We start from the raw sequence: 22,266 nt of genomic DNA on the forward strand, positions 1-22,266 counted from the left end.
TCCCATGTAATTTTACATAAACATTTAGATAGCTCTAGCCCAAAACTCCACTTTAGCAAACAAAGTCCAGGAGGCTAACCAGCCTGTGAGGGCTGAACCTGACAGCTCAATCTCCACTGTGCCTTTGAAGCTTTGGATTGGAAAAAATCATCAGGACAAAGACAGGGAAAAACATAAAACAGTTTAAAAAGACTTGAATTACCAAAGTGTTTCATCTCTGTAAAGCAAGGTGCCAAGAGTTTCACTCACAACATACTGCTGCAACAGACACAGCACAATTAGACCAAGCAGCAACCTCGATGCTTGAAAATAAAGCTGAGGCTGAAGAGCCAAAAACTATCGTTCCTCGAACAGTCAGTTGAGGCTGGCTCCAGACAGTCGATCTCAACAGACCCCCGAATTTAACTAGCCTAATAGACTTTACAGCAGAAACAAACATGTTTACAGCCTGATAAAAATAAACAGTTTCAGTCTCTATTGCTAATTTCAACATTCATTACAACTATACAGGGGGGTGAATTTTTATGTTCAAAACGCCAAACTTAAAGCTTTTAAAAACAGCAGTCCACAAACCAATGGGTGACAATTCCAATGGGTAAAGCTACGTCCATTACTTTATTTTATACAGTTTATGAACTTGCTATTAAAAATACTGTATTCTAATATGTCTATAGTAAATCACTGTGGTGTTTTAATCTGAATCCGATAGTGTAGTCTTGTTTTTCATTACATGTCATTTCATAAACTTGATCCCCATTTCCTCAGTGTATATGGTCTTCAAAGTTTCAAGTTATTTTTAAAAAAGTCAGGTTTAATGTTATTTGGAGCCATCCCTTGGTGATGGGATACCTGTTGGGAGTGTAGGCACTGCTAGATTTTATCCATATCTGCATGAAAGTCTATCATGTAGATATGGATACGTATGTTGAGATATATATATATATAATGCAGTGAACTAAAAGGCTCAGTCTGTAAAACATAATTACCAAAAGCTTACTGCTGTTTGGCCACTTGCAGAGGAAGGTTGGGGAGGAACTCCTCAACAACATGAAAACCAAACAACACATAAAAAGCCTCATTGAACTGAGGGGAACAGCAGAGTGTGATCATTCTGGGTAAGTTCATTAGCATGTCATTCTTCACACGTTTGACATTTTGTTAAGATAACATATGAATTAGTGTAGCTTCAACAAGAAAAAGATAAAGACAATCTGCAAGCTCCAAAGGCCCCACACAAGAAAGCAGCCGTCAGTATCAACTACAACTACGCTCCCATTAGAGCAGACATTGCTCTGTGTATGTTGAGATATTCTAGAATGAAAAGCTTATATCTTGGCTTCCTGACTTCCTGATGATGATTATGAATATTTTTGGAAGAAATTTGTAAAGTCATGACAACTGCAGAAAAATACTAATGATTTATTGACCAGTGCTAAAAACCAGCATGTCACACACAATACACAGGGTCAATGACAAGTGCCAATACTCAACAGCACTCTAAGACTGAGCAGTGTGAAGAGGGACCTGATTCATTTTATGTTGTGTTCAGTGTGTTGCAGCACGGCACCTCCTGTGTGTACTATATGCAAGCCTGAGGAGGAAGCACAGACAGGCCTGGGGAAGGGGTTGGGGGGAGGTCTGTGGAGTCTACAATATTAGCAAAGCAACAACTTTTCACCCTATAGAAGAGAAGCGCATCCAGTGAAAGCTGAGCAGCACCTGAGCTCAGAAGGAAGGAGAGCAGAGCTGCAGAATCAAAGCAGGTCTACCTGAACGTCATCTGCTGACTCATCTCCCAGGACTCAGCATCTTGAGCTCTATTCTCACACGTGAAGATAATCAGAGAAACACACATTAACAGCTGGACTGCAACTGTCCTCTCATGGAAAAAATTATGGAAAAATTACTCCATTAAAGGATAACCCATGCTTCTCACAACCCGAGTCTTCTTTATGTAGATTGGACCATCATTTCTATCAGTTATCAGTCATGATAATATTCTACTCACCAGGGTAATTACTGAGATCTTTGAACAAAGCAGCTTGACTACAACAAAGAAGTCAGGGGGTCAGAGAGTTTGTAAGCAACCCAACCTCCAGGTGATATAAACCACTTTCAGTCCACTATCAAAAAGTGCGTTGACATGCAGTAAAGTATCCAAGATTGGAGCCTTCTCCTGGTTTTGATCATATTTTGCATTTAATGTTTAATCCTGGTTACTTGTATCTCTGGACACATAATCATAACAGTATCCAGGTTTGTGATGGTCTGCCTGCAGGGTGTGCCCTGACCCCTGACTGTCTTAGCCACTCTTTTTTGTATCCACTGAGTTACCCAATTTATTAACAAATCAGAGGAAATTTGGCAGCGATCAGAACTACATTTTAGGAGATGTCCAAAAATTCACAATCGTCAACATTGTTATGAAACATATACTAAAAGTTTTGTAATGATTGAACTAAGGTTTGCTGATTTTAAGTCTGATTTGTGTTATGCCACACCCATCTTTTGTATTTGGAAATTTAAAATGGTGAAAATCTAGTTATTCATACTTTGGTAGCACTTGAGGCAAATTTGTACTGTAAAGATGAATATTTTGTCTAAATCTGACTTACAGCATATGAGTTATGTCTTTTCAAAGTTTAACATTTTACCTATAGTTATAGCATCACCCTTACCCTCACCCTATTTTTGGGTTGCATTTGCACACAACCTCCAATCACTGGTGAAACATTCATGTATTTATGAGGTGTCACCTCATGGGAATTTGCAAAAACATTTATAAGGAAGATTAAATATGATAAACCAGCACAAAGACAATAGCCTTGGAACTTGAACCCTAATAATTCAAATTGATGATGTAATGTGATGTAACGTAACGTGTAACAAAATGTCTTATGTAGCGTAGCGTGTAGCATAGTATACTGTAACTTAATATAACTTGGAAAAACACATGTTTCTATGTTTAGGAACAGTGAGAAGATCCTTAAGGCAAATTTGTGATATTGGACTTATAAATAAAATTGAACACATATATAAATATCAGGTAAAAAAAAAAATGCAACTCCTCCCACTTACATTTATACTTTATCATTTGGCAGATGCTTTTGATCTAAAGCAACGTACGAATGAAGTACAATCAAGCCACAGTAGACCAAGAAGCATTAGCCAAGTGCTGCAACAAGAAGTTCCAATTTCATGACACAACAGGGCTGCATAAAGTCACAAATGTAAGCATATACATAGTAAACAATTATAAGGGCTAGTGTGTGTAGGAGAGAGAAATAATAATAAAAAAAATTTAAAATCATCTGATATCATCATATGTGCTACACTGTGGCACATATGATGATATTAGATCAAAGTTCTTCACACAAATTAAATGTAAATGCCAAGATTTTGATGCTCTCACTGACCTTTCAAAAATACAGTATATACTGGGGGAAAACAGTGTCTGTGTCATAGAAGCAGCGAGGTATGTTGGTGCATGTCACAGCCTACAAGACAACCTAAACAAGACATGACGTTTAGACTTCATTTCTTCTGCACATCTCACCTTTTGCTTATTTTTTTTTTTGTTAATCTCTGTTAATCATCTGTTTTGCTATATACAGTAGACATATCACACACACACACACACACACACACACACACACACAAAACAAAATGTTCTTGCTCTTTTTATTTATGCATCTATTTTTTTATCCAATGGATTGCTGTTGATTTAAATATCGTTATTAATTTTTTTTGTGTGTTTTTAAATTGTATCTGAGGCTTTGGCAATATTGTTTTACAAACATTCATGCTAATAAGGCAAACTGAATTGAAATTGAATTGAAAAATTGAGAGAGAGACACAGAGCGAGAGAGAAAGAGACAGAGAGAAACAAAGAGAGAGAGAGAGAGAGAGAGAGAGAGAGAGATCATTATAGGTAAGTAAGTTAAGTTACATTGCAAAAATCAGATGTATGTTGTCTTCCAAGGATCTTGAGCTACTAATACACACTTTCATTTTCTCCTGTTTAGATTATTGTGATTCTCTCAGCACATGCCACAGTCAAGCTGCTCTTAATAGTTTACAACTGGTTCAAAATGCAGCTGTAAAACTACTGACTAGGAAGAGCCATCAGTCCCACATAACTTTAGGTTAAGAAATTAACCCCGGTTCTCTGAAACATGAGTGAGATATCTCACTATGGGACATGCTCCCTGCGCTGTCCCCCAGAAGCTCTTCTGTACTACACCAGTTCTGACATTCCAGACAAACTTGACGTCTGCCCCCCCGAAGGAGGGACTTCCTCCTACTATAAGAGACTGACGTGTCTCTTCAGTCTAAGTAAGCACACCTCTTCCTCGCTCCAGGCAAAGAGGGTGGTCCACTGAGATACCTCAATCATGTTTCAGAGAACCAGGGTTAATTTCTTAACCTAAAGTTCTCTTTCAACACTCGTTTCGGTATCTCACCATGGGATATAGAGAGTCCCGTATTGCCAAACAAGCTTATCTTGAAGACTGGTATTAAAACTCTGCCAGCTAGACAGCCACAGTTGGTACTGAAGCCACACTTGAGACTGCATGTGACAGTGTAGGCGCAGTCACATCCAACCTAAAGAATCTGGTGAAAGTGTGGGGCATAGCTCAGGAGGCAGCCGCACATATCTGTTCAACAGAAACACCTCAAAATAAAGCCCAAGACACGGCCATCCCACGAGTGAGCACGCAGACCAACGGGGGGTAGCAGCCCCTTGCTGTTATAGGCCATAGCAATAGCCCCTATGATCCTGTGTGACAAACACTGCTTCGTAAGGGGTTTTCCCACATGTGGCATAGCCCATGACACAAACAGCTGTTCAGACTTCCTGAAGCAGCTGTCCTGTCAAGATAGGTGTGTAATGCGCGCCCAGGGCACAGTGAATTCAGCAGTTCCTGCTCCTGCCTGGTGAAAGGAGGAGGATGAAAAGCCGACAGTTCAATAGGGCAGAATGATGATGCCGGGTTAAAAACCTTGGGAACAAACGCAGAGTTAGGTTTTAATAAAACCTTCGAATCACCCATGGAAAACTGCATACATGACGGGTTTACCGAAAATGCATGAATGTCACTCATACACTTAGCAGAGGCCAGCACGAGTAATAAACCCATTTTAAAGGAGAGCATCTTTAGGTCTACCTGCTGCAATGGCTCGAAAGGCGGGCATGACAACGCATCCAGCACCATGGATAGATCCCACGGGGCTGTTAGGCTCCTGGCCAAAGGCGCCGTGCTCCTTTCATAAAAAAATAAGGGAATGTTGACCTGCTGTTTTATCCCCAAAGCCTACCTAGCATGCTAATGTAGCGGTACTCTGTACACTTGACAGTAGAGAAATCTAGACCCTTGTCCAGCAGCTCCTGTAGAAATGTCAAAATGACAGACACAGGGCTCTGGAAAGCCATAACGTCATAACGCCCTTACGCACCACTCCTCAAACACATGCCATTGGCCATCATATCCGCAACCCGAAGAGGAGGCTCTAGCACTCTGAATAGTGGTAGTTGGTGGTAGTTAGATTTAGCCTCTCAAGGGCCAAGACCGTAGAGCCATGCGCTCTAGATGAGGTTGGAAGATCTCCCCGTCCGCTTGCGTCAGGAGATCTTTGCATAACGGCAGAGGCAATGGTTGGCCACACAGCAGCTGAAATATCTCCGCCAGCCAGTGTTCCCCTGGCCATCGGGGAGCTATCAGAATTAGCAAAAGACCCCTCTCCCGCACCCTGGAGAGAGTAGGAGTGATCAGCTCTAATGGGGGAAAAGCGTACAGCAGGACATGTGGCCACTCGTGCGCCAGAGCATCCACCCCGATTGGGGCGCTGTGATTGGTCAGGGAATAAAACAGAGGACACTGAGTGTTCTCCTCTTATGGAAAGAGGTCTATCTCCGCCCGACCATATCTGTCCCATAATCTGGCCATCACTTCGCTGTGGAGTTTCCAGTGTTTGTAGCGAGGACTGCCACTGGAAAGCAAGTCCGTCCGCCCCCGGTTCAAAAGGACCAGCATGTGTGTGGCTCTCAGCAATTACAGGCAAGAGCTGCTCCACACAATGAGTCTGTGTGCCATCTTGTTCAGATGACGTGAGCACAGCCCCCTTGTCTGTTAATAAATGCCACCACAGTGGTGTTAAAAACATGCTGTCCCCAAGAAATGAGCAGGGGGAGGAAATAGGGAGACTGACGTTGGGCATTGTACTGTTTTTGCCCTCCCTCTTGTCTACCATCTGATTTAAAGACTTATTTGCAGAGATCTACAAACTTTTGATTTATATGTAATTATATGTAATTGTCTTTTGTTAAAGGGGGTAGCACAGAGTTTAGTGGTACAGGATTTGTTTGGGTTGTTTTTTGGGTTGGGTTTTTCAGGTTGAAGGGGTCTAACAGGGTTGTGCATCTTAAGTACATAGTTGAGTGGCTGCCTCTCATGGGTATGTTTAATGTTTGGTCATGACTGCTAAATTTGACAATCTCCACACATCTCCACTTGGAATGTGAAGGGCCTAGGCCGGGCATCCAATTAAGAGAAGAAAGATATTTGAAATTCTGAAATAATAACAATTTGATGTGGTGTTTCTACAAGGGACACATATCTCTCCTGAAGAATCAGAAAAATAGTGTAGAGATTGGGTGAGCCATGTTTGTGGGATCTAGTCAAGGCTGTGGGGTTTTAACACGTATTCAAAAAAAATACACAAAAAGACATAAAGAGACATAAAAGACATAAAAAGACACAATGTGAAGAATTCTTATAATAGTGGCAGAAATACAAGGCCATAATATTGTTTTGACAAATATTTACGCTCCAAATGGAGATGAGCTGCAATTTTTTGCTAATTTAGAAGCAAAAATGCAGCAGGCTGGAGATTATAATGCTATTATTGGAGGAGATTTTAATTTGGTAATGGACCCCTTCCTAGATCGTAGCAGTGCTATCCTAATTAGGATGTCTTTGAGTAACATATAGGTGTGGAGGATGTTAAATCCAACAGGGAGGGATTATACTTTTTTCTTGACTCCACACACAACTTTTATAGTGATACATTTTTTTCTCGACTCCAAAAGCCTTTTGCTGTCAGTAATTTCCTGCTCTACTGGGTGCATTTAATTTAATGTAGTTTTAACTATGAAATCAAATTAAAATATATATTGCTTTAAATGAGCCTACAGCGCCCTCTGCAGGGATTGCCTGGGAAGCCATGAAAGCGGTACTAAGAGGCTTTGTTATTCAATGTGCTTCGCATAAGAAAAAGAGAAGTGCTGCAAAATTGGTTGAAATCAAAGAAAGAGTTAAGAAAATTGAGACTAAATTCAAAAGGAACTTTAGTGTTGAGGATCTTAGGGCATTAACACAACTGAAATGTGATCACAACTGCATTCTAACAGAAAGTTGAGTTCTCGCTCTTCAGAATGAGAGAAAATAATACAAATCAGGGAATAAAGCAGGTAAACTTTTGGCAAAAGGCTTAAAACAGAGGGAACAATAATCTATCATCTCTGCCATCAGATCACACAAAGAAGAATTTAAAGCCAAATCTGTTGATATAAATAATATCTTTAGAGAGTTTTATGTGAATTTATATGCAGCAGACTATCAACACAGTGTGGAGCATATGGAAATATTTTTCCAAGGATTGGATCTCCCCAGATTGTCTGGATCACAAAAGACAGACCTCGAATGTCCGATAACCAGTGAAGAAATAATTGGTGTTAAAGGGTGTTAAAGGACTACCACATGGAAAAGCCCTGGGGCCAGATGGCTTTCATCTGAATTTTATAAATGCTATGCCTCTTAACTAACACCGCTTATACTCAGTATGCACAATGAGGCATTTGACAGTGGGGAGCTACCAGCTATTTTATCACAGGCCTTGATTACATTTGATTACAAGAACTATCGCCCCATTTCCCTTATCCCATTAGATACTAAAATTTTGTCTGAAGTTCTGGCAAATAGACTTGAGAAGGTTATGACCTCTCTAGTGCTCTCTAGTTGGTTTTATTTATAAACGTAGCTCACCAGATAACATTAGACGTGTTATTAATATTATGTGGGCAGTCTCCTATTCCAACTCTCCAACTGCTGCTGGTTCGCTTGATGTTGAAAAGGCATTTGACAGGGTGGAATGGAGATTTTTGTTTAGGACTTTAGAGATTTTTGGCTTTGGAGAAATTTTTATTAAGTGGGTGAGTCTATAATATAACCAGCCAGAAGCAGCAGTACAAACTAATGGGTACATTTCCTCTTATTTTGAATTGGGGAGAGGTGCACTACCGGGGTCACAACTTAGCCCTCTGTTATTCTGCCTGGTGATGGAACCTCTAGCAGCTGCCATCAGGGCGGATGATAATTTCCCTGGAGTGACTTATAATGGTACCATCCACAAATTGTTGATGTACGCGGATGACACCCTTTTACTGGTTTTGGACCCTGTGGTATCAATACCCCCACTGTTGAACACAATGAACACCTTTTCAAAGTTCTGAGGTTATAGGGTTTATTAGGATAAATCAGAAGCTCTACCCTTAACCAAGCCCTGCCCAACTGCACTCTTCCAGGCAGGTGGTTTTAGATGACCCAAGCAGGGGCTGAAATATCTGGGTATCCTCTTCCCCCCTGAATTGTATGATATTATTAGAGTGAACTTTGACCCCTTAATACAGAGACTGAATGTTGATGTTAAACGGTGATCTGCACTGTATTTGTCTTTATGGGGGAAAGCTAACGTAATGAAAATGAATTGTGTTCCTAGGATTAATTATTTGCTTCACTCGCTTCCATTAGACATTCCAGAAAGCTACTTTTCTACTAGATAGATAGACTACTAGATTTGACAGGTTATTCAAAGAATTTTTCTGGAATGGAATTTTTCTCTCTCTGTCTCTTTCTCTCTCGCTCTCTCTGTGTCTCTCTCTCAATTTTTCAATTCAATTTCAATTCAGTTTGCCTTATCAGCATGAATGTTTGTAAAACAATATTGCCAAAGCCTCAGATACAATTTAAAAACACACAAAAAAAAGTGACCACATAAATTACCAAAGCCAGTTAGTCGGGGTGGTTTAGGGTTCCCAAATTTGGTCTACTACTACTAGGAATTTAGTCTGAGGCATTTGGCGCACTGCCTCCCGAGAGAGCCCCCCCATGGTACATCACAGAGCAGTCTGTGTCTGCTCCGCTTCCTTTGGGTCACTGCTTGTCCACTGCTCCATCCAAACATATGAAGGCTCACCCAATTGTATCTCATCTTCAGAAGGTATGGCGGAGCTGGGCTGATAGAGTTTGATCCCTATTTAAACAAGGCCTCTAGTATTTGGGTAAATCTTAAATTGAATATTGATTAAAAAAAAAACATTTATTTGGAAGGAATGGGTAGAAAGAGGTATCTTGAGGTTAGAAAATCTATATTGGAACAACACATTTACATCATCTGATGACCTAAAAGAACACTATGGCTTACCTAAAGATACCTTCAACTACACCATGCTTTGCAAAAGAGTTGTGGGTCAAGTTTGCATTCGCCATGATCAGCAGATAAGCTGGATAAAATACTTCAGATACTGGGTGGACGTCATGAAGCAGCTAAATACTATAGGATGTTGGTGAAATACGGAGGATATGGAGGTGAGTTGGCCCTTAGACTCGCCTGGGAAAAGGATCTGGGGGTGACGTGTGATGAACAGGAATGGGCTAAGATCTGTGGCAACTTCTGAATAATGTCAAGGGACCTAAGTGTGAGACTTTTTCAATTTAAAATTCTTCACCGATTTTATTGGACCCCATGCAGGCTTTTCAGGCTAAGCTTAAAAGTCCCAGGTAATTATTGGAAGTGTGATATAGATGCAGTACACTGGTGCATTCACTATGACCTCTTCCTGAGGTTTCTTCCTTTTTTTCTCCTGTTACAAGGGTTCTTTTTCAGGTGTTTTTCCTTGGGTGATGTCAGGGTCTAAGGGCAGAGGGATGTCGTACACTGTAAAGCCCTCTGAGGCAAACCATGTTTTGTGATAATGGGCTCTATAATAAAATTGACTTGACTTGATTTGATGGGCATGTCCTTCATGTCCTTAATCAATATTGGATGAAGATCTATTGTTACATTGTCAATGTTGTAAAAAGGCAATATGAGTTCTGCCCTAAGCTATACATATTAGGAGATTGTTAAGTGCTGTCTGGTTATCCATAACCACTTAAAACACTGGATACAGACTGTTATCATGATTGGCCAAAAAATCATCCTCAGGAACTGGAAGAAACCCGGAGAACCTCCGGCCCAGGAGTGGGTGACGTTGTTGGGCAAGGTAGCTGCATATGAAAGGATGTCATATAGGATGCAGGACAGAATGGGAAAATATTGTCTAAAGTGGAACATGTACATCGACTCAATCTATGTGAAAGTGTGAAGAACAAGTGGATGCATATTGTTTGTGTTGAACAGGGACAACATATGGGCTGTGATTCTAGTATTTGTTTTTATTGCTGGCATCTTTAACTCTCCCAGGAGATGTTTTCCTTTTTCTACAGAATGGTTTTTATTCATGTTGCTTCTCCAGTTATTCCTATTTTTGCTAATGTGTTGGTGAGCTTGGTTTTACGTTGTCTTTTCAACCATGAGAGGTAGACCGCTCCATAAGTAGAATGCCCCTTCCTGTTATGGAGGGTGGGGGGAGGGGTTTGCTTTCTGGTCTTTTGTCACAATTTATATTGTAAACACAATTTAATTTGTGTATTAAAAAAAATTGCAAGTCATAAAAAAAAAAAAAAACAAGAAAAGGCAAGAAATGTTTGAGCGCTAGTGAGACAGCCTTGAGTTCCAGGCAGTTTATGTGAACAAACTGCATCTGTGAACTCCATGAGCTATTCACTGTCCTGCCTTCGTGCGTGGCACCCCAGCACCCGAGAGAGGCATCTGCTTTAATAACTTTCCTCACCAGGATCGTTCCCCTGGTAACGCCTGCAGTCAGAAATGCTGTACGTCTCCAAGGGCGCAGAGCGAGGACGCATGCCAAGGTTAATAAAACCTGGCACTGACCATGGAATGTGGGGTTCAATCTGAGCAACGCCACCCACCGCTGAAACGGCCTCATGTTCAAGCGGCCGTACAGAATGACTGCCAGCGCTGATGCCATCAGCCCCAGAAGGCCCAGCAGCCTAAGACACATTCTGAACTTTAACATCGCCCCCCTGTGAAAAAGTACCAGACAAGCCTGGAAGGCTCTCACCCTTTCTGCTGACAGACACGCTTTGTACGTGATTGAATTTAGGGACATGCCTATGAAAATTTTGAGTCGGAATCAAAACACTCTTTTCCCAGTTTATCGTGAAGCCAGCTGTGAAATGAGCAGTCCAGTGTGCGCCTGGAGTCGCTCGGGCGACTGCGCTTCTAACAGCCAGTTGTCTATGTATGTTCCCAGCGCATCCCCTCTTCCCTGAGGGGCGCAATGGCTGCCTCGGTGCATTTCACAAACATGCGTGGGCTCAGTAAATGACCAAACGGGAGTTCCAGATACTCGTATGTTACACCCCTGAAGGCAAACCGGAGGTATTGTCTGTGAGGTGGATAAATAGGAATGTGAAAATAAGCGTCCTTCAGGTCTATGGATATAAACCAATCGCCTGAATGCACAAAATGTATCAGAGCCGCGTGTCAGCATTCTGAACGTGTACTTTTTCATGTATCTGTTCAGAGCACTGAGGTCTAAAATTGGCCGTAGACCCCCACCCTTTTTCGGAACCAGAAAAAACCTTGAATAGAAACCGCATTGGCTCTGCTCTGGCAGTACCATTCGAATAGCCCCCTTGTTTTGCAGAGTTTCCCTGAGCCCGCGACTGCGCTATCCCGTTAAAACAGAGTGGAGTGGATGCACACTGGAGTCTGTAGCCCCTGGTTACGTTCGGAACTACATTGACTGATCCTAAGGTGATTAATCAAACATTTTGTAACTTCTACAGACAGCTGTATACACACAATAAATCTTCAGTATCAGACAGGGAGAATTTTCTTGAGAAACTGAATTTGACTACATTATCAACAGAGGAAGCATCTATATTAGGTGCTCTTCTATCACTTGAGGAACTTAAACAAGCACTATTTAAGTCTGGAGGACAATATTTTACCTCACCACAATGGTACAATGCTGGTATACATAACTTAGGAGAAATTATAAATGACTCAGGTTTAAGAAGCTTTCAGAACTTAAAGGAAACATACAACTTGTCATCCAACTCCTTCTTTCTATATCTGCAGTTACATTCTGCCATACGGGCTGCAAATATTGTAAGTGACAGACAACTTATTATTCATCCAATAGTAAACCTAATTAAGAAATTATTAGAATTACCTACAGGACAGGTCTCAGTAATCTATAGAGCTTTGTTAGAACACACACAACCTCCGATTGGTATATTAATGAGTTGGAATAAAATCTGCTTTGAATCATCAATAGATTGGACTAGAGTTTGGAGAAATGTATCCTGTTCTTCACAAAGCTTAAATCATAAATTAACAAATCTCAATTTTATATACCAAACATATTTGACCCCATAGCGACAATATATAATAAATATTTCTACTTCTCCAAATTGTACCCTGTGTGATTTAAATCAGTTTGGGACTTTCTTGCATATCATGTGGGACTGTCCATTAGTTAACATTTTTTGGGAACAAATTACAAATCGTCTATGTCGAACTTTGGGTGTAAAAACTGTTCTCCAGCATGTCTGCTGCTCAATGATGATTCAAAACAGACCTTTAACTGTACTCAAAGGCTACTATGGTTATCTGCATGCACTGCTGCTAAAAAGATGTTGCGATCCAGTGGCAACTACCACACAATCTTTCCGTTCAACAGTGGATTTATTTTTTAATTGAGATTTTATCTCTGGAGCTCTCTGTTGCTAGGATGAATGGTGCAGGACATGTTATGCTTGAGGCAAGGGAGGAGTCACTCAACTTAGCTAGAAATATGATATGAATTTGTATTCATACTCCTTTGTTAAACCTATTAATTTATTTATTTTATAGTGCATATGTAGGAAACTTTGTATATGTGTAATGGAAGTTGGAGAAAGACCCATGGGAAAGGGTTTTTTTTTTCCTTCTTGTATCTGTTGTGGTTTCTGTCAGTAGTAGTAAAGCTGTATAATATTTATTTTGTTTACATTTGATTACATTTGTCAAGGGAATGTAAAACATGTCTCTCATTTGTTAATATTGATATTTATATCTGTTATATTGACAGTGCTCATCGTTTGACTATACCTGCAAGTTGTTTTGAAAATAAACTAAACAATTGGTCTCAAGATCTTGTGATAACATACACAGCACTGCACGACCTTAGCCCCAGTTACATTACTGATCTCCTTGTTACTTATTCTACTTCTTGATCACTCTGATCCTAAAAACTTGGCCTCTTATCCATCCCCTGCTTCAACTGGATAACTAAACGTGATTCTCTGGAACAATCTTCCACCTTCCATCAGATCTGCAGAGTATTTTGACTGTTTTAAGCATACACTAAAAATAATAATATTCAAGTCTTCCTATAGAGCAACTCCATGTGATATGTTTTTATTTTGGTCTTGTCTGTCCCTCATTGTACTGTGTTCCATACTGCAATTTACTGAAACTTGATTAATCCTTTTACTTACTTATTCTAAGTGTGTGTACATGTGTTGTGTGAAGCGCTTTCTAAGTGCATGTTTTAAAACGTGCTATATAAATAAAGCTTTACTTACTTATTCTTATAGTGGATGATGAGGACATCTCTTAATGAGAAGATAATCAAATGCCTACCCAAAACTGAAACTTCTCTTGGAGATTCCTTAGATGACCCTCGGGGTCAGCTAATGGACCTAACTGCCTTGTTGAACTTATGACTCTTGTAAGCAGAACTAAATTACAACAGATTTAACTGCCCTACCAACATTTTGAGTTAACTTACGACTCATTTGGGGCAAGGCGCTGTCAACTGAGCTCCTGCAAAGACTCAAGGAGATACAGGAGATCTCTACATTACAGAAACCGGCAACCACACGAGCGTAACCGAGCTGCCCGTCCAGTGTCCTCACAAAGGCCGCACAGCAACTTTCCAGAGTGAACCTTTTCCCTGGCATCGAGACTTCTGAGGAAAGTGAAACGATCTTTCCTGTGCTTTTATGGGGTTGATGCTCTTAAATGATAATGACACATAGGAAGTGTTAGACCTAGGTTGGGATCTCCCATTAATACAATTATGGGTTATTCTCTGATCAGGCCTCTTCTTTATCTTTTCCTTCAATGTTTTATGGGATAGGTTTCCTCTCTGCTGATGATCGATGCTTGACATTGACTTTTCTTTAATCTTAACTTTTCATCTGCTTGATCATCGTGCACTATTTCAGTGCACCTGATCAAGTCCAGATGTCACACCTAATTCTGTTCCTCACGGGTCTTCATCCCCTCATTTTTGTTGTTGCTTCATTTCTGAGTTTGTTGTTCATTTAGTCATTTTATTCACTTTGTGTCTTTGCTGTATTCACTGTTCCATCATTTATCCATACTTATTCTTAAACTCATTCATTTGTAGTCTTTTAGAGTACTTTTGCTGTGTAGTGAGTAGTTTAATAAAACTGTCATTTATAAAGACTTGATCTTGTGATTGTGTGTGTATAATATCAGGCCCCTGTACACCTGGAAAAAGAACTCTGTAGCAAACTTCAAATAAGATTAATTTTTATGGTAAAATGGTCTATCAACCTTTCTATTGTATTGGGTGGTGCTCCGAGGTTTTTAAACTCTAATTTTTAATGTAAACTTATTGTTCCTGATAGCCGAAGTTGAGTCCCATTACTCCACTTCATCTTAATACCAATTCATGTTTCTGGGTCATAATTTTGCATTATGAGTCATACTTACGGTGATTTATTAATTAATTAATAATTTTAATAAATTGCTAATTAATTAATACATCCCCTATTTATACCGCTACATTCTCTAAAGACACAGAGGGATTCTGCTGACTCAGTTGAGTTCAGAAACTCTTTCCACCACTGAGGAAAGCACAGGAAAAACTTGGGATTGAGATCTCCTGCCTTCTTGGGACAGTTTCTGAATTCATTTTCCGGAATATTTCACATATCATAATACACATGGGCATTAGGCAAGATTCAAATACAATATCATAATAACAGAGTTCTATACCATCAAATCCTAATTCTCACACACACACAAATGAAGTGAAGATTGTGAGCTAGTTCAGGTACTCAAATCCAATCTGCTACACTCACGACATACCACTCTGACTGCCACACATATCGAACACACACAGATCATCGCGGTGGTGGAGTTAAGCTGCCGGAGCTCTGATGGTTCATCTGTTGCCCTGCCTGCTGCCACACTGCTCACCCAAAGCTATGCTGACATTTGCTGCTCCTGCTATTCAAACAGCATTTTAAAGCCCATCTCTACTGCAGCATCCACCTGTAAGCTCTGAGTCTTTCTTTCTTTCTTTCTTTCAGTACAAGGGAAGTTAGTATCAAAAACTAGACTAAATATTGTCCATTCACAGATTATCTGCTCCACACAACTTGACTGTCACTGTGGTGCCAGATCTCAGAAATGACCTTGGTGAGTACAATATTGTTAGTACTGATAAGAATGATTGCCCAAACTACAAATTATTACTTATTAAATTAAAGATATAGGAAGCTTGCAATAATTCAAAATTCTCACTGCAAAGATAAATAATGTTTTCTACCTCACTTGTAATTTAGGAATTAGCTGACAGCCCGCACACATCTGAGCAAGCTGCTGGACCCTGAAATGTTTGAGCTGAGCTGATCACGGGACAGGCCCACTTTATGACAGACATGATGTCTGAAGAGTGAATAAGCTCACATACGATCAGATTGGTCTAGTCTGTAGTCTGTAATTCATTAAAAACCTTTTCAGATGCTACCAGTTATGTTTGGAGCCTGTGTTTGTCTTTCAGTACCTGAAGAAGATATCCTTGGGCTGGCGGCTGGAGTTGGAATGTACCAGCTGCTCCTTGAGTTGCTCCAGAGAGCAGTTGTAGACATAGACTGGACACTTTAATTGACTGTTGTCACTGGCACTCTGCTGGGAGACCTGCCTGATGAAGCTGATGTGTAAATCTGCCTTCTGTGGTTCAGAGAATTGGACTCCTTCTTTTTCTCCCACATCTGGAAAGTTAAAAAGCGTAAATATTCATGTAATATACTTGTGTTAACATGTAAGATATCAGTGTGCTAACAATTAGTGTGTGGTGTTGCTTAACTTTGATCTTTGAACATTTTTGACTAGACATCACATGTTTTGCCTACAACTCTGGATAAGAGCGTTAAACTGACCTGAGCCTGAGGTCCCAGTCTCTGTCTCTGACACTCTGCTGTCCCAGCTGTGCTGGTCCAGAGTCAGGGAATCAGTCGCTCCAGTGTGGTCCTCGGACTGTGGTGAGAGCATAGGGGACCTGGTGGTGAAGTGTCCGCTGCTGGAGCTCCTCCGCAATTTACTGGCCAGACTGAGGCCTGACTCAGACCTCTCCAGCCCACTGATGGAGCCAGACAGGGAGTCAGCCTGTGATTTGTTGCTGGGAGTCAGAGTGTCATCCTCCTGCGTGCTAACATTGCTCTGAGGCTCTGTGTCCAGCCCTGACGCCATCAACATCAGAACATCTGCAAAAAAAACAAATCACCCACATTTAACTGTTTTTTATCATGAAGAATGCGTTGAAAACCTGAGAACCACGGGATACTAAACCAAATCCAAGATGGACCTGTGAAGGAAGCAGGTAGGAAGGTGAGGAGAATCTGCTGGGAGCTGATGTACTTGGCATAGCACCTCCACTGTGGCATGGAGCTGCTCCTCTCCCCTAGCGAGGGTTCTTCATCCACAAGGTCGGCATTACTGAAACTCTACAAAGACAGAGAGGAAACACATGTTTACAGTATTACTGCACTGCAAGGATGCATTACAGAAGAACTTTTACACATAGCTCCTGCCACAGCTCCCGCTGCAGATTTTCAATGGAAACATCTTTAGATGTTATTATTTTAGCATGTGAAGCTCAAGATTATCCACCATAAATTATCCAATCATGGTCAGGCACTGTTTATACAGAAACCACTGACAGAACCAGATGGAGCCACAGAAACATTTGAAACAGACTTACATTAGAGATGGGCCTCTATTTCTTATTCCCCTTATTCTGTTGGAAAATTTGATTATACATTGTATATGTGTATATATATCATGTCATGATGCCATGGGCGCTAACACCCCCAATACTATCAAAGATGCTTTGAACTTTGAGTTGGCAACAATCTGAATGTTCCTTTTCCTCTTTAGCCAAGAAGACACAGCATCCATGATTTCCAAAAAGAATCTGAAATGTGGATTCGTCAGACCACAGCACACTTTTCCACTTTATGTCAGTCCATCTCAGATGAGCTCAGGTCCAAGGAAGTCGGCCGTGTTTCTGGATGTTGTTGATGTTGTTGCTGGCTTTCACTTTCAAGTCAATTTTATTTATAAAGCCCATTATCACAAAACACAGTTTGCCTCAGAGGGCTTTACAGCATTCAGCATAAGTCTGTCCTTAGACCCTCACATCGCCTAAGGAAAAACTCCCCCAAAAAAACCCTGTAACGGGGGAAAAAAAAGGAAGAAACCTCGGGAAGAGCAACTTAGGAGGGATCCCTCTTCCAGGACGGACAGACGTGCAATAAATGTCTTAAATAACAATTAAAATACAATAATGACAAAAGAGAAAGAGAAAGAGAGGGGGAGAGATGCACAGCAATAATGGTAAAAATAGCATGTCATATTGCAATAGTGATAGGTGTAAAATTACTAAATGCACTCTAAGCATGGTAGAGTCTGAACTTGGATTTGTAGATGCAGCGAAGAACTATGTTTATTGACTATGATGTTTCAAAGTGCTCATGTAGTAATATCCTTTATACTATCATGTTGGTTTTTAATGCAGTGCAGCCTGAGGAGTCAATAGTCATAGGCCAATCAATGTTGGTTTACATGCAGAGAGCCTCTGAGTCTGCGTTGAGAAACTCACTAAACACTAAACTGTTGGAATGTTTGCTCCTTTCAGACCCAACCATGATACCATAATCTGTTACCAGTGGAGTCTTCCTAATAGACGTTTTTTGAGCATTCAACAACTTTCCCAGTCTTTAGTTGCCCCTTTGTCAACTTTTTGAACATATTGCAGCAGGCATTAAATTCAGAATTAGTATATATTTATAAAAAAAAAAAAAGTATTTCAGTTGTACTATCATATATCTTGTAGTCTTATTGTTTTCAGATGAATACAGGTAGAAAAGAACTCGAAAATCATTGCATTCTGTATTTTACCTTTTACAGTGTCCCAACTTTCTTGGAGCTGGGATTGTACTATATACAGCATAAAGTCTTGAAACATGTATGACTGACTTGTGAGTATGACTTAAGCACTAGGATATGCAAGTTTTCTGATGGATGAGATTACCTGTAAAGTGCTGGAAGATCCCATCACCTCTTTGCTGCTTCCAGTGGTATGGAAGGACGTCATGGTGTCCTGTCTGTCTGGAGGCTTTACACACTCCTCTGACATAATGCACAACAGAAAAGCAGAAACTGTGATACATACAGGAAGCCCTTCCTGTATAAAATTGGACATCAGATACAACATGTAATCACACTTTTACAAAGTCACATAAATTGCTTGAACAACAGCTGAGATAAGATGTATAGACATGACTGACCTTTAATCACAGGTAAGGTGAAAGGAGCAACGTGACCGTCTCGATCTCGCTCTATGATATGGTGCATGAAGGTTGCGTGGTCGCTGTCAGCTAAGGGAATCTCTCGGTCACTGAGCTCGTGCTCCAGGCTGCTGTGGAAGAGACTGAGCAGCAGCTCATTGGGCAGACAGGGTGAGCTGTGCATCTGCTCGTCACTCTCCGCTGCTACAGACAGAAAAGGTGAAGACACACATTACAACAAGCAACACTTCCTGTTTCTTAGAAGAGTAAATGGGTGGCTGTGGCTCAGAGGTAGAGCGGGTTGTCCTCTAATCGGAAGGTCAGCTGTTCAATCCCCGGCTCCTTCGGGCAACAGATCAAGGTATCCTTGGGCAAGATACTGAACCCCAAATTGCTCCCAATTGCCGTGTCATCGGAGTGTGAGCGCGTGTGAATGGTTACTGAATAGCAGGTGGCACCCTGTGTGGTAGCCTCGGCCACCAGTGTGAGTGTGTCTGTAAATAGGTGAATTTTAAAATTTAGTGTGAAAGCACTTTGAGTGGTCAATAAGACCAGAAAAGCACTATCCAAGTACAATCCATTTAAATAAACTTCGACTGAGAAGTTTGTATTTCTATATGTATATCTGCAAGAGTCAGTTGGAGGGATGTAATCTCACCCCCCTTGTTAGCAAAATGACAAAATGTGTCCGCCTTTTTAACTGGCCACCCCTTTCCATCCCCCAGATACATGCCCAGACCCTGTTGTATTCGGACCCAGAACTGCAACTGATAAATTACTGAAAATTAATAAATTCATTAAAAATTCATACATTTGACAAAGCATTTCTAATTTAACCAGCGCAGACTTTGATGCACTGTTTCATAGACAAGACACTCACAAACCGATTGCATGAGTAAAATTATTTCACATGATGCTACTCAGCCAAACAAATCTACACATTACATTGAGTGAGAAATGCACAGGAGAGAGAGCAGATGAGAAACAACTCTGATATATATCTATATATATATATATATATATATATATATATATATACCTGTTGCAGCTTTGTGCAGCTTGTGCAGCTTTCTTTGCTCCACGCTTTGTTGCTTTGTTTCACGCTGGTCAGATCGCACAGGGGGGATAAGAAGAGAGGAGGGGATCTTGCTGTCTTTATTAACGCTAAATGGTGTAATTCCGGACATGTAACTGTGAAGGAGAGTGTCTGTACCGCTGATGTGAAAATTAAAGCGGTGGGTTTGCGCCATGGATCTATGGTTTGCGCCCGTATTATTTACCGCGTGAGTTTTCACATGCCATTGCTTTTGCGGTTTACGTCCCACCATCAGCCAGGGCGTGTGACGTCATCCACGGTGTGATCGCGGGACTCCGAACACAGCATCCCAGCGCCCTCATACTGATCAGTGGCGATTTTAATCATGTCTCTCTCTATCTCCTGTCCTGACAAACTTTACACAGTATGTGGACTGTGCAAAGAGAGGGAATAAAATCCCGGACCTCCTGTATGTCACCGTGAAGGGAGCATGCAGCTCTTCTTCTCTCCCTCCTCTGGGGGAATCAGACCATAACCTGGTTCACCTGGATACCACCTACAGGCCACTAGTGGAACAGGAGGCGGCCAGCATAAGGACTGTAAAGGTTTGGTCTATTGGAACTTTTTAAAGGAGACTAGGGTGATGACATTGAAGGTCTCTCTCACTGCATCACAGACTACATATGCTTCTGAGGACAACACTGTCCCAACAAAAAAGGTTCGCTGCTTCCCCAACAATAAACCCTGGATAAATAAGGACATTAAAGGCCTTCTCAGCATGAAGAAGAGGGCCTTCATGGCTAAGGACCAGGATGAGCTCAGGGCTGTCTAGAAGGAGCTAAAGAGGAAGCTGAGGGAGGCCAAGAACTTGCCAGCAGCTCCAACAGACAACTAGAAGACACTCTCTTCAGACTCCGCACCAACAAAGCAAGTGGGCTGGATAACATCAGCCCCAAGGTCCTCAGGGTGTGTGCCAGGCAGCTTGCAGGAGTCTTTCAGCACCTCTTTAACCTCTCCCTGAGGTTGATGATGGTGCCCAACCTGTGGAAGACCTGCATCGTCCGGATACCGAAGAAAGGACGTCCCAGCGCTCTCAATGACTACAGACCTTTGGCACTCACGTCACATGTCATGAAGACATTTGAGAGGCTGGTTCTTCAGCACCTGAGGACTCTGCTCACGCTCCGCTCAAGCACTGTGAGAGTCATGTTCTTTGACTTCTGCAGTGCCTTTAACATCATCCAGCCCTGCCTCCTGGGGGACAAGCTGCTGGAGATGCAATTGCACCCCAACACCACAGCCTGTATCCTGGACTACCTCACAGCCTGACCGCAGTACGTCAGGGTGGACGGCTGTGTCTCTGAGGTTGTAACAAGCAACACCAGAGTAGCCCAAGGAACTGTTCTGGCGCCTTTCCTCTTCACCTCTTCACCTCAGACTTCTGATTCAACTCTGGTTCATGCCACCTTCAAAAGTTTTTCAATGACTCCTCCATTGTTGGATGTATCAGCGACGGCGACGGGGGGGGTACAGAGGACTGATTGAGAGCTTCATCACATGGTGCATCAGCAACCACCTGAAGCTCAACATCAGCAAGACCAAGAAGGTGGTGGTGGACTACCGGAGGAACAAGGGGGCCCCCTGGCCCCGCCATCATCCAGGGGGAGGAAATGGAAAGGGTGGACTCGTACAGGTACCTTGGGGTCCACATTAACAATAAACTGGTCTGGTCTCACATCACGGACTCTTCAGGAAGGGACAGAGCAGGCTGTTTTTCCTGAGGAGACTCAGATCGTTTGGTGTCTGCAGCAAACTCCTGAGGATCTTCTACCAGTCTGTGGTAGCCAGCGCACTCTTCTTTGCTGTGGTGTGCTGGTGGGGTGGCAACAAGGCTGGTGAGGTCAGCAGGATCAATAAACTGGTTAAGAATGCCCGATCTGTGGTAGGATTTCATCTGGACAATATGGAGACTGTGGCTGAGAGGAACATGGACAAAATCCAGGCAATCCTGGAAAATCCCTCTCACCCTCTCCATGACGAGCTGTGGCAGATGGGCAGCGCATTCAGCCAGCGCTTTGTGCCCACCGCCATCAGACTGTATAACAGCAGCGGAGGCCACACGCTGTGACTGCACTGATACTCCCCTCAATCCACAATCCAAACATTGTCAATATAGACTCTGACACTTATTTTCTACAGTGTATTATTAACATGACATAACATGACATGTACTTCTGCACTTTAATGTTTACTTTGACATTCTTCTAATACCACATCTATCCATCTTCTTCATACGCTACTTCAACTATATTGCACCTTGTATCATAGTATACCTCGGTCTACTACTGCACACTATTTCATAATAAAGAATTTGCACTGCTCACTGTACTGTCTACACAACTACTGCTACCATTCACAGTGTCACCTTGTCACTTTAACTTCCATCTA

At 41.6% G+C, this 22,266-nt stretch overlaps 1 protein-coding gene across 1 annotated transcript in view; it reads right to left on the reverse strand.

Moving 5' to 3' along the window:
• The window catches only part of szt2 (SZT2 subunit of KICSTOR complex), a 118,001-nt gene that overhangs the window by 57,553 nt on the left and 38,182 nt on the right, over nt 1–22,266 (reverse strand). The window contains 6 exon segments of the mRNA XM_042512659.1: nt 1,770–1,817; nt 15,998–16,205; nt 16,374–16,697; nt 16,799–16,937; nt 18,527–18,624; nt 18,783–18,986. Coding sequence (XP_042368593.1) covers nt 1,770–1,817; nt 15,998–16,205; nt 16,374–16,697; nt 16,799–16,937; nt 18,527–18,624; nt 18,783–18,986 — 1,021 coding nt within the window.

This window comes from Plectropomus leopardus, chromosome 3, assembly GCF_008729295.1.
Source record: "Plectropomus leopardus isolate mb chromosome 3, YSFRI_Pleo_2.0, whole genome shotgun sequence".
NCBI classification, from domain to species: Eukaryota; Metazoa; Chordata; class Actinopteri; order Perciformes; family Serranidae; genus Plectropomus; species Plectropomus leopardus.